General features: G+C 31.9%; 1 protein-coding gene across 1 annotated transcript in view; it reads right to left on the bottom strand.

Annotated features, from left to right (window-relative positions):
• The window catches only part of LOC134718361 (uncharacterized), a 45,391-nt gene extending 31,424 nt beyond the window's left edge, over positions 1–13,967 (bottom strand). Inside the window, exon 1 of the mRNA XM_063580858.1 lies at positions 13,724–13,967. Within this exon, the coding sequence (XP_063436928.1) occupies positions 13,724–13,937 (214 nt within the window). The 5' untranslated portion in view covers positions 13,938–13,967. The remainder of the gene's footprint in view (positions 1–13,723) is intronic.

The raw sequence follows: 13,967 nt of genomic DNA, 5'->3' as shown, positions 1-13,967 counted from the left end.
ACATGATATATCTGTAAAAAAAAGACTGGTATGCTCGAGTGGCTAAATGATGTCCAAATGCGGAGTGTTACCTTGTGAACTAGCACGTTAAAAATCTTTCTCGACACTATCAGTCTAGAACAGGGTTCATATTCAGTATAACATTTGGAACTTGAATTTGTCTCTGGACAGGTCTGGATATAAGTCATATTCAACGTTCATTATATATCTACTAAATCGTTGATAAATAGAGAAGTATTTACCTTGTACTGATTTTTATTTCATGTACTTGGTTTCATTTCCACTAATTGATATTATAAAAATGGTATGGTTAAACTTTTCACAAAATATGTATGTGCCTTTTGTGATATTTTTAATGGCAGGTAATATGAAATTAGCTCCTTACTTTATTTATACATGGAACGTTTTTGTTTGGCTTGATAAGGTGTATATGGATCTCTCTATAATAAAAAAAACAAACAAAAGACTGTAAAAAAAACTTTCAATATCTTGATTGTCTGTGTTGTTGGGTTGTTGTCTCGTCAATATTTACTCTTAATCCCTTTTTCGAACCCAAAGGGTAGACTTGAGAACAGAAATATTGTCCACTCTTGACTTCGTCAGCTCGACTTTCAACTTAACCTTGTTGAAAAAGTAAAGCCCCCCCCCTATTCCTACCAACGTGAAAATTAGTTAACAGACTAAGATGGCCACTACGATGCTTTATGCTGTTGTTTTTTAATCGCTGCCTATTGCAGCTATCATTCCCGGTTTTGGACAGAATAAAAAGTAGATGTGGTTCGATTGTGAATGAGACAACTTCAAACTATTGCTAAGAGAGCCGTGGTGTAGTGGTTAATGCATCGGAATACTAACACAAAGGTTCCTGGTTCGATTCCCGTTTGGGATGAAAATTTCAGGAACTCAATTTTCGGCTCTCCCTTGACACCATTTGCGAGTATGGTCTTAAGGAAACGATGATAGTCCGTCGGAAGGGACGATAGATGGCTGACCCGTGTTAATATAGAGCCATATCTCTTGCACGTTAAAGACACCCTTGTAGATTTCGAAAAAGAGTAGGCTAATGCCGCTACAAGGCAGCACTCGCACCCGCAAAGTGGAAAGGGATTAATATAAGTTGCAAAACTTGTTTCCGAATCCACTCTAAATACATATGTTTAAACTAACTATTGCTTTCCACCAAGGTCCACATGAAGCTGATGAACGCAAATTTATATAAAAAAAAATAAGATGTGGTATGATTGCCAAAGAGACGAATGACATAGAAATTAACAACTATACATTTCATTTAAAATGATTAATGTATTGCCTTGTGTCGTTTCTTTTGTTTACTAGTATATTGAATGTCTCTGGTGGTATGAATCTTACTTCATGAAATTTAAAATTATACCCTTTTTCAATAATAGGCTACCGCAATAAAAATATAAGCTTAATAAAATAATTATTTCAGATTTTCACTCGTTCAGGAAATGTCATACGGGACAAGAATGAGTTTTAATGGCGAAAAATATTTTTTTAAACAAATGTGCATGTGTAAGTTGTTTTGTGATGTTCTATTCTATCAGGAGTTTCAGAAAAGGGGGAATAAAACAATTATGCCAAAAAACAGTTTAACTTGCGAAGCTTTCTTTGGTATTCAATTATACAAAAATAGTTATTCTTTTGTAGATTTAGAACTTTGAACACAATTAAAAAAATGTCTATTGAAATTGTTAGATGGCAAAATAGTTAAAGAGAACATTTTATTTATCATATATACTTTATGTAAAATTAGGTGAAATTGAGGACGAGTTTCATTATAAAGTTGAAACAAAACGAAAAGTGTATTTAACGTTTTTGTAAATAGCTTCTCAAATATTGAATTGATTTTATCAAAACAAAAAAAACAACTTTATAGCCCCCCCCCCCCCCGAAAATCAAATGGTTGCTGCCTAATGTGGGTTTTTTCAGAATGAAGAAGTATTTTTTTCTCAAGTGTATTTTGTAATTATTTCTTGAAAATAATAAATTTGTCTCCAGAACAATATATTATATCTAATGAAGGTTTTTTAGTTTGATGTTCATATTAATAAATGACAGAATACGGGCGACGACGGACATGCGTTCGCACAGGTATGGAGCCGAAACACATTATTTTGTTTCTTGTGGTGCACTTTTCAAAATTTATTTTCTTATATGGAGACGTTAAGCAATGTATTACTGGACAACACGTAATCAATAAGATAATAAACTTTTTACTACATGCAACCACCCTTGTGCGTTTGCTATGGTACTTTTTCAAAAAAAAATCTGGTTTTTTAATTTACATATGAAGACGTTTGAGCAATGTATTTCAGGACAAAAATAAACCATCTGATAAAAAAAATTTACTACATGTAACCAAACTTATTTAATGCCAGCTACAAGTAAACAGACGGATTTAGACAGAAATTATTTTTTTGTGCGTATGCTATAATGGTTCATTTTCAAAATTTATTATCATATGAAGAACACGTTTGAGCAATATATTTCTGGACAAATACGAGTTCAATACGATAAAAAAAATTTGCAACCAATATAAAAAAAATGATGTGGTAGGATTGGTGGGAGATATCCGTTTGCGCCAAAAATGCGTCCTTTTGCGCCACAACTTTTTTTCTCAAATGTTACGCTTGCGCCACATGTTTTAAAATTAGATGGTATCAATTGCGCCAAAAATAAAACATACGATTGTGCCAGTTAAAAGAAAAATCACTTCCCTACCCTTTATTCGGACTTGGGACAGGCATTGTAACTTGTTTTTCTTACTGCTGCTGCATGGGTACTTCCAAATTTAAAGTATGTAGTAGCTTTTAACTTCGATTCATTGTCCAAAAACCGGGTTGGTGATGAGACAACTATTCACAAGAGACAAAATGACACAGAAATTAATAACTTTAAGTTACCCATACAGCCTTCAACAGTGAGTAATTTTTACAAAGCACTCTCTTTTTCTGTCAACATTATATCTTTAACTTTAAATTGACAAATGCAGGAATTTATTCGTAAATAATGTACTAAACACTGTGGAACATTCATAATAGAAAGTGGACAAATAAAAATCATGATTTATAGGGTGTTTTTTTTTCGGAATTTACTCATGTTTTAGTGAAGCCATTTGTAACGCATCTTTGTCGGAATTAAAATAAAAACAAAAAAGTTATAAATATATATATTCATTTTGTCTTCATGTCTCTCACATAAACATTTTACCAAGCTGACCACACTCTTACTTATTAGTTAGGCGCACATCAACATTAAAATGTGCGGCACTATAATGAAATAATCATTATATTCATCTTTTATATTTAATCTCAATTACCAGATTAAAATTTCACACCTAATTGAACATTGCAGATGTACGCTGACCACTATGTGTATATACCAAGAAACTGCTAGGTGTGAAAATAAGATATGTCAATTTTATGAGGACCTGTACGGGGGTCCTTAATTCTATAATTGTTCAGTCTTTTTCTGTGTTCTTTATATATATTAGCACTTCGTCATTCTTTATTCCTTATCTTTTTCTCTATGTTTCTGTAGTCATTATTTATTTTCCTTTATTCGGCACTTTTAACCCATTATTCTCTATTCATAGACCCCATCCTGACCCTCTTTTTTAATGAACCGTTAGCAAATACAGTGGCGGATCCAGGAATTTTCATAAGTGGGGGCCCACTGACTGACCTAAGAGGGGGCCCACTTCAGTCACGCTTCAGTGATTCCCTATATAAGCAACCAATTTTTTTCCCAAAAAGGGGGGGCCCGGGCCCCCCGCCCCCCCTAAATCCGCCTCTGAAATACGTCTCGAAGGTGGCAGCATACATCACAGTCCACGACATTATAAACTAGTAAGGCACACATACTGCTGGTGATCAACCTTTGATTAATAAACTAGAATAAATATACTAAAAATTTTTAAAGATAATATATATTTTTAACAATTTCGTTCGTCCGTTTTTATCGAAAATGGTTCAGGTTTTTTTTTCGCAGTTTTAAGTAACGTTATAATATATATATTTTATAGAATAGCTTAAAAGCAGATACATATCTTTATTTCGTGTCAAACCATTTCTTGGAACTTGTGAAGCTTTTTATGATAAATGGAATATTTTTTTTGTACACACGTGCATGATTAGCGTCCATGGTTGAATGATCATGAATTTCAATCGATTACACAGATTGCAATCAATATTGAACGTGGCATGTGCCGATAAAACATTAAATTTTGTAATTCTTAAAGATGTTACTTTAATATAAAATATTGAATTATTTATTTTGAAATAGTTTACTTCTATAATTCATTCCCTAGTGCCAATTATATCATATCGTCTGGTCCCTTGTACTTGCAACACTTTTTATTAAAATTTTCATCAGAATCTTTCGACAATTTCGATCACACAGTTGAAGCTTTAAAAAGTTGAAAAATATTTTCACGAGTCCAACAGTTGACGTGCTTTCTTTATCATGTTTAAGCATGCGAGAATGTATTCTTAAAAAATCTAAGAGACACAGAAAACGTAATACTACTAGTATACGAAATCATACAATTTTGCATAAAGATGATAACTCTAACTTAAAAAAAAAAAACGTTCAGAAATATGAAAAGGAAAAGATGGACTTCTTTCTTGACCAAAATACAAAACTAGTAAACGGTGAATGTATTTGTACTACTGTAGACTTTATTATGATGACCTTTAACTTAATAAATATTTATTTTTTATTTTTTCAATCAACAGGTATACCTTAATTAAATTTATTCCGGAATAGTAATTTCTTTTTCTGGAAAAGTAATACCAATTTGCGGAAACGTAAAAACGCCGCTACTTATTTCGGAAAAGTAATGCACAAAAATAAGGAAACGTGAAATTAGATTTTTGGAAAAAAAAATAACTACTAAAGGACATGTTAGCGCCGACATGAGTTGTAAGAAAAGATTTCCAGAACCATATCATTAAGAAGGAATGTTTACATGCTATACTCTCGTACTAGTATTACAGGGTTCTTGTAGTGTTCACCTTAGACACACATCTTTTTAACGATGTTTAACAAGAAAACTCCTATTTAGCGGAAAAGCCATTTTTTTTTCTTTTCTGTTATTGAATACCGAGAAAGAAAATAAATCCCGAAATTAATTTGGAACTTTGATACTCAATAGTTTCCCATCAAAATATTCACAATTAGTGTTCGTCCAGTGGCATACATAACAATCTTATTTCAATATGCAATCAACAATGAGCAAAACCCTAACCTTGTAGTCATCTATAAAAGACCCCGAAATGACAAATTTAAAAACAATTCGAACGAGAAAATTAACGGCCTGATTTATGTACAAAATGTGAAAATTCCTTGATAACCTGAATTTTCTTAATTATTTGCCTACAATATATAAGTTACTGTTTAAGAAAAATTAAAAAAAAATTCTGGGACTATTATATTAACGTAAGTATTAAAAGTGTTGATAAAATAAGAGCCTCACATTTGAAAGTTTTAAAACATTTCGAAGATAAAAAAAAAAAAGTTAAAAAATATACAAAACAGACTTTTTCGTTCATTTTGTAACATGAATGAGGCAGTAAGTTTTCTCGACTGAATTGTTTTACATTGTCATTTCGGGGCCTTGTAAAACAGACTATGCGGTATGGACTTTGCTCATTGTTGAAGGCCGTACAGTGACCTATAGTTGTTTATTTTTGTGACAATTTGGTCTCTTGTGATAAGTGGTCTCATTGGCAATCATACCACATCTTTTTTATATATTTAAATCATTTTACAGGACATCAAATTGTTATTTTGTGTTACTGTTGCAGACAATTCTTTTCAAATATTAAAAATTATTTTAATTAAATGGAATTTTGCATTTGCACCCGCTTGAAAAAAATAAAAACATATAAAGAAGTAACATCGAAATTCTCTGTACTTTAAGAGGCATTTTCACATGAGTAAAATATAAGGTCAACGTTTGAAACTTTTTCAGTCTTGTTCCGTCTTGTTCCATAACTTTCAGTCTTGTTCCGTCTTGTTACGTAACTTTCAGTCTTGTTCCGTAACTTTCTACTCAGTCGTATAAACGAATCGTCGACAAGTGCGTACATTTTTTGGAACAACGTCAAAATCATTGTTTTATTAGGAACGTCGTGTAACGCTAAGTGGCACCAATACCGTGCGTAACGTCAATATAAATCTGTGATTTTACTATGTCCACAACTTCGAGGAACCAAAGCAAGTTAAACATCGACCTGTATCTAAATCAAATTGGTTTTCTTCTTCTTCTTCGTCTTCTTCTTTTGGTATACAATAGTCTATCGACATTCGATGATTACATACTGTTGGCATACGTGGACTAGTCTATTTACAAAACTTTTACCCCAATTTATTCAAAATATATGTTTTTTTCTTATGTTTAATGTATACATGTATATATTTTAAATTGCGCTATAGTTCCGTAACTTTATACCCAGTCGTATAGACAAATCATCGACAAGTGCGTACATTTTTTAAATCAATATTTCTGGTATGTTCCAATCTGTCCTTCACTATTGACATCGAGTATATATTACATTTTCCCAAAGTCAACCTTGGAAAAAATATTTAAATAGATTGTAATTTCATCAAATCTTATTTTTTGGGTATTATTTATGTTTTTATTTTACACCAGAAATGTTATTTATAAACAAGCGTATGAGTTTAGTTATGACAAGTAAGACAGAGTTGTATATTATACATCTGATAGTTCAAAATGGAAAGTTATAAGTTATCGGCCGTGTACACTGAATATTACCTGCAGAAGTGAAACGATGCATGAACTTGCAAGCCCGACAGGAAATCGCTGGAATACCTGGACGTGTCACCTCACAACCCTTACTATACCTTTGGAAGTAATACATTTAGGCATGCTGGTGATCAGATGAGGGAAGATCAGAATTTATTTGAAAAAAGTTTATTACTTTAAAGAATTATGAACAAATTAGATTTTCGAAAACAATTTTCACGGAACACTTATTCATGATTTCAACTTTGACTCTTTACTTAATTCCAATATTAACAGTTTAAAAACAACAGACCATGGTAATTTAAAAAAATGCAAAAATTTTCCGTATAAAAAAGTTAGTTAGTCGAATAAAACAACAGTACGATTGACAAGATATCGACACGCAATTACGACTACATCCTTATTCTTTCAAAAAGAGCAGGCAACCTCAGAATATAAAGTTTCAGGTTTTGTAAATATTAGTAGACCTGTTACTATTCTTGCGGCCTCTAATTGCAATTTTTTTTATTTCCAAGGATCCGTGTTGAAGGCTGTTCAGGCTTTGGCCTATTCAATTTTTAAATAAAATATGTTTAAACTAAACGCAGCCTTGGCTATAAAAAGCCTCAAATGTTGAAGGTAATTCTTTGACCTATTAAATTTTTAATAATCTTCAAATTTCAACAAAATTCCGCATAAGGGACCACAACTTGGAAATGGAGATAGGTTTTTATAAAAAAAAATAATCAAAGAGAACACAGAGTGTGTAAAGTTTTAAAAATTTTGATGGATAGGAACATTTTTTCTCCATTGCCAAATCAACTGTAATATTAGCACTCATACCACTAATTATATTTATATCTATTTTAAGAATAGAATATCTCAGTTTGTTATTGTCGACATTTCTATTACATTTTCTTGATAAAACTTTTAAATACATGACTTTTTTTTTGTATAAACATTTTAACAAGCTGAACATATTCTTATTTAAGAGTTGGCGCCCATCAAAGCCATGCACATGAAAATATTTATAGGAAGAGAAATAAAACAAAAGCAAAATGATTTGTCCTTTTAATCTCTGAAATTATCAGCAATAATGATTTTTTTTTAAAGTTTTAGCTACGAATGATATTCTGGGTGTGTCTAAACACTGCTAAGGAGTCCTTAGTGCACTAAGGACTGATAACATGCCACTAAGAACTAGATGGAGAGCTGTTACATGCAATTCCTTTTCATATTACGGTAGAAATTGATAATTGCATAAATTTCAAATTCTATAGGAAAATAATAATAGATAAAGGAGATATGGGAGATATTCAACATTATTTAGACACGTGCCTGTTTTTCTTTGATATGCCGAAAATCCATGAACCGTTTGACACGTGTCAAATTACATAATTGATTACACGGGAATCCTTTTGGTAAAGTTGGATTGGATTACTTATAAATGAATTGTTGTTGAAATTTTATTAACAAAAAAATCTGAATGAAGAAGTATTTTATCAAGTGTATATTTCTTGTAAATAATAAATTTGTCACCAGAGAAATATATCTAATGTCGGATTTTTATTTGATGTTCATATTAATAAGTGACTGAAATACAAATTTTTATAGATATTTAATTCACATTTATATTTTTTTTCAAAGTACGTGTTGAAATTTGGATAACCGGCAGATGCTTGTTGCGTTTTCATTAAATTCATCTTTTTATTCATTGGGCTGTGATAAGCCCGGTAGTACCGAAAAATGAATCTAATATTTCGTAGCGTTCTTTGTCTTTTGAACCAATTTTATTTTTCAGGTGGTCGGACACATTATCTATAATGTGTTTTGTACCCGTATCTCTATTCTGTTTATTTTTTCTTGCAAGCGTGCTTTAATGTGGTGACAGGCGACGACGGACATGCGTTTGAACAATAGACTGGTTTGGAGCTGGAACACTTTAGTTTGTTTCTTATGGTGCACAGTTCAAAAATTATTTTCATATATGAAGACATTTTAAGAAATGTATAACTGGACAAAACGAAACCAATAAGATAATGCATTTTTACTACATGCAACACACTAAATTCATATATGACCCGTTTGAGTAATATATTACGGGCCTTCAACAGTGAGTAAAGCGCATAGCACATAGTCATTATTTCATAAATTATTTCGTACGATATGTTAAGCAGACAATTTGTTAAAAACAATACAAATCGGATTTCCTTCTGACATAATTGCCACAGGCATTTGTCTAAGAAAAAAAATTCCTATATACCTTTTCTGAGACAAGTGCCTGTGATACTTGTTCTTCTTTAAGAAAAGTAGATTTAAAGAAATTATAGTTGAAAATATTTCTGTTGGCTTTTTCTTCTTTTCGCGTGATAGATTTAGGTTTAAATATTCTGATTATATTGTATTACAAAAAATAATTATTTACACATCATGTGGTAAAGGCATATTTTCAAGGCATTCATACGAAGCATTCTCTTTCTCTGTCAGAATTATATCTTTAGCTCTAAATTTACACATACTGAAAAAAAATCGTGAATACTTTACTAAAAACTGAAAATGAAACTTAATCTGACTTAAAATCGGGAAATGATTTTTTTAACTTCTTCTACTTTTAGAAGAATAATAAAATGTCGAAATATACAAACAAATAAGTACCGTATGAAGCCTTTGTAAACAAATATCAAGCTGGTTGAAAACTAGTGGTTTGGATAAACACCAAAAACGCCACATAATTTCTCTCTCTCAATTCCATCGTATTGTTTTAGTGAAACCATTTGTATATATACACGCATCTTTGTCGAAATTAAAATAAAAACAAAACACTTATCAATATATATATATTTATTTTGTCTTCATATCTCTTACATAAGAAGCTGACCACATTCGAACTTATTAGTCATTTAGTAGGCGCACATCAAAGTCGTGCACCTGTGGCAAATAACTTTGTCGTGAAAGAAGTAAAACAAAAACAAAATTATTTGTTCTGAAAATCAATTTTCATAAGAACAACACATTTAATTATAAATATTAAGCATAAATATTTTTTAGATACAATTGTTTATTACCTAAAATAAAAAGATTATGATTGTTTAATCAATTGTTTTGTCATTTGGCACGTGTCAAACGGTTCATTGATTTTCGGCATATCAAAGAAAAACGGGCACGTGCCTAAATAATGTTGAATATCTTGTTTATTTATGATTATTTTTCTATAAAATTTGACTTGAAAATTTATGCATGAAATATCAATCTCTAACATAATATGTAAAAATAATACACACAACAGCACTCCTTCTAGTCCTTAGTGGCATTGTATAGTCCTTAGTGCACTAAGGAGTCCTTAACAGTGTTTAGACGTACCGTGATATTCTAGCCTAACGTGTTGGTGTGTCTGTTGTCAGAGATGCACATAGACCTAGGTGAACAATACTGTCTTTAGTTACATCTAGTGTTTAGTTCCATAAAATTTCAGTTATAATCAAATTTTGTTGAAGAATCTATTGGTGAAAGTTAATGTTAATGTTCAGTTGCAAATACTACATGCATATTGAGGACACAATAGAAGAAGTATGGTTACTGGCAAATCTATCCAGGCATCTCCAAAATAAAAATATCTTCACGGAAAGCAAGCTACGTGTATACTAAATAAAAAAATAAAAAACACACTTATGTACGATTTTCAAAGTTGTTTAAGTAATTGTAGTGTATTGGATATACCCGTTGGACGCATGTTTCTGTCTTGTCATTACTTTCAATGAAAAGCTGGTGGTATTCTTAGCCCTAACACCATGTGTTGTTTAAAAACTGCTTCTGATTTTATTCGCAGTTTTTGTTCAGATGGTGTCACAGTCATGTCTCAGTACCCAACAAGTCGGTTGAGTACAGGAACCCTGATGAGTTCAAAATGATGAGTCCTCTATGCAGAAAGAAAATTCCGCACATAGAGGCGGGCCTCTTTTGGTCACTTAACAATAATGTATAATAGTTCAGAGAAATGGTTGCTACACTAAACACTAAAATGCACTTTTGAACTTAAATTGAAAAAAAGCACATGAGATTACCAAAGGATAAAGGTTTCTGCTTTGAGACAGGCGATGGATGTATACTCATGACTTTTGATATCTCAACCGGCCCCTATTCCTTTAGCAAATGAGGAATAAACAACCACAATGCATTTAACAAGAAAAAACTCGATTTAAAAGAAGCCAGAGTCAGATGTAGAAATAGGTAACAGAAGAAACTACGCAAATGGCAATAATAAACATAAAATAACAAACGGACCAGTAGCAGTAACTCAATGCAAGCTCCATGTTTGAAGTACAATTATCCGTAATTTGTGTCATTGGTAGAAAAATTAACAATTCTTAAACAATAATATCTGGGAATATTTGGTCTGCTCCAATAAAATAATATCCTTACCTACTACAACAACATATAAAACTATTCTCTGTTCTTTGGTTTTGTTCACAAATAGATTTTTATCTAATAAGATATTTCATTCTCCCATAGGATATTTGTTTCTCATATATGATATTTATTTCTCCTATAGGATATTTCTTTCTCCCATAGGATTTTTTTCTCTCTTATGAGTTGCTTTGATCTCCCATAGGATTTTTAATTTCCCTTAGGATTTTTAATCTCCCTTAGGATTTATTTATTACCCTTAGGATTTATTTATTACCCTTAGGATTCTTTTTTATCCCACAGGATATTTTTTCTGTTATGAAATCCCTTAGGATATTTATTAATCCTATCGGATATTTTTAATCCCATGGGATTATTTTATTAGACTAATATCCTGTAGGATAAAAAATATCCTATAGGAAATGCTTTTATTTTTCCTAAGGGATTTTTTTAATCCTAAGGGAGAAACTATATCCTATAGGATATTTTTATATATTTATAGATTTAAATATCCTGTAGGATATAAAAAATATCCTATGGGATTATGACTTTATCCTATAGGATTTCTCAAAATCTTGTAGGATTTTTAAAAATCCTATGGGAGAAAAAAATATCCTACAGGATTTTGTCACTATTTTCACTCCAGTTGCCGAACCGGGCGAGCCACACCAATTTTTTTTTGGTATTGTGTTATTTATCCCCAGAGGTACATTTTTTGCCAAATTTGATGATTCTACGACAAAAAAAAGTGTGGTTCCAATTTGCACTTATGAGAAGTGCAAATTAATCCAAGAACATGTTTAATGTTATGGTGCGAAAACCAAGAAAAATGCTTATTTGGGTCCCTTTTTGGCCCCTAATTCCTAAACTGTTGGGAGCTTAACTCCCAAAATCAATACCAATCTTCCTTTTGTGGTCATAAACTTTGTGTTATAATTTCATTGATTTCTATTCACTTAACCTAAAGTTATTGTGCAAAAACCAAGAATAAAGCTTATTTGGGCCCTTTTTTGGCCCCTAATTCCTAAACTGTTGAAACCAAAACTCCCAAAATTAATCCCAACCTTTCTTTTGTGGTCATAAACCTTGTGTCAAAATTTCATAGATTTCTATTCACTAAAACTAAAGTTATAGTGCGAAAACCAAGAAAATGCTTATTTGGGCCCTTTTTGGCCCCTAATTCCTAAAAAGTTGGGACCAAAACTCCCAAAATCAATACCAGCCTTCCTTTTATGGTCATAAACCTTGTGTTAAAATTTCAAAGATTTCTATTAACTATCACTTTTACAAAAGTTAGAGTGCGAAAACTAAAAGTATTCTGACGACGACAACGACGACGACGCAGACGACGACGCCAACGTGATAGCAATATACGAAGAAATTTTTTTCAAAATTTGCAGTCGTATAAAAACTGTGCAATTGAAAAATTTTTGCTATTGCAGATATTGGGCAATTAGATATTTTTTGCTGTTGTGCAATACTGTGCAATTTAAGATTTCTTGCTATTGCACAATACTGTGCTATTGAAGATTTCTTGCTATTGCGCAATACTGTGCAATGAACATTTCTTGCTATTGCACAATACTGTGCAATTGAAAATTTCTTGCTATTGCGCAATACTGTACCTTTTAAAAATCTCTTGCTATTGCACAATACTTAATATAATAATTTTGGACCCCTGCTTGAACCAACTTGAAAACTGGGCCCATAATCAAAATCTAAGTACATGTTTAGATTCAGCATATCAAAGACCCCAAGAATTCATTTTTTGTTAAAATCAAGCTTAGTTTAATTTTGAACCCTTTGGACCTTAATGTAGACCAATTTGAAAATAGGACCAAAAATTAAGAATCTGAATACACAGTTAGATTTGGCATTTCAAAGAACCTGAATAATTCATTTTTTGATGAAATCAAACAAAGTTTAACTTTGGACCCTTTCGGCCCCTAATTTGCTCCCAAAATCAATCCAAACCTTCCTTTTGTGATCATAAACCTTGTGTTAAAATTTCATAGATTTCTATTTACTTATACTAAAGTCATTGTGCGAAAACCTAGATAAATGCTTATTTGGGCATTTTTTGGCCCCTAATTTGTAAACTGTTGGGACCAAAACACCAAAAAATCAATCCCAACCTTTCTTTTATCATAGTCATCAACCTTGTGTTTAAATTTCATAAATTTCTAATTACTTTTACCAAAGTTAGAGTGCGAAAACCAAATGTCTTCGGACGACGACGACGACTACGGACAACAACGACACCAACGTGATACCAATATACTGATATACGACCAAAACATATCAATTTTCTCGGTAATATAAAAACCTTAACATCCTTCTAATGAGATTAGTAATGATGTTAAAATTTTCATACACAAATAAGATTTGATATTGATTTTATATATGGTGCGTGAATAGAAGGCACAAAAAAATGCCTACAATGTGAAACTAATTTAAATCAGTGCTATAACATCTCTGCTGATAGTGCAGTCCATGCAATAGAGTTTTTTTTAAATGTGGTCAGATGTTTGTACTTGTCCTCTTTCTCACCTGGATCAACAAGAATCCACTCTTTTGTAAGAATATCTAGGCCACAGCGACCTTCTACCAGAGAAATCCCATCTGTCGGGTGTCGACCATCAGGTATAATTTCTCCAGCTAACAGCTTAACAAGAGTCGACTTCCCAACAGAAAATTGGCCAGTTACCATGCATCTCATATCAAAAGATTCATAGCTGCCCTTCCCTAATAAACGATTTAACATGGCAGACTGTTGCCCTTTTCCGATGGAATC

This window comes from Mytilus trossulus, chromosome 5 (assembly GCF_036588685.1).
Source record: "Mytilus trossulus isolate FHL-02 chromosome 5, PNRI_Mtr1.1.1.hap1, whole genome shotgun sequence".
Classification (NCBI taxonomy): Eukaryota; Metazoa; Mollusca; class Bivalvia; order Mytilida; family Mytilidae; genus Mytilus; species Mytilus trossulus.
The sequence above is the reverse complement of the archived record's forward strand: the minus strand, read 5'-3'. Positions and strand labels throughout refer to the sequence as shown.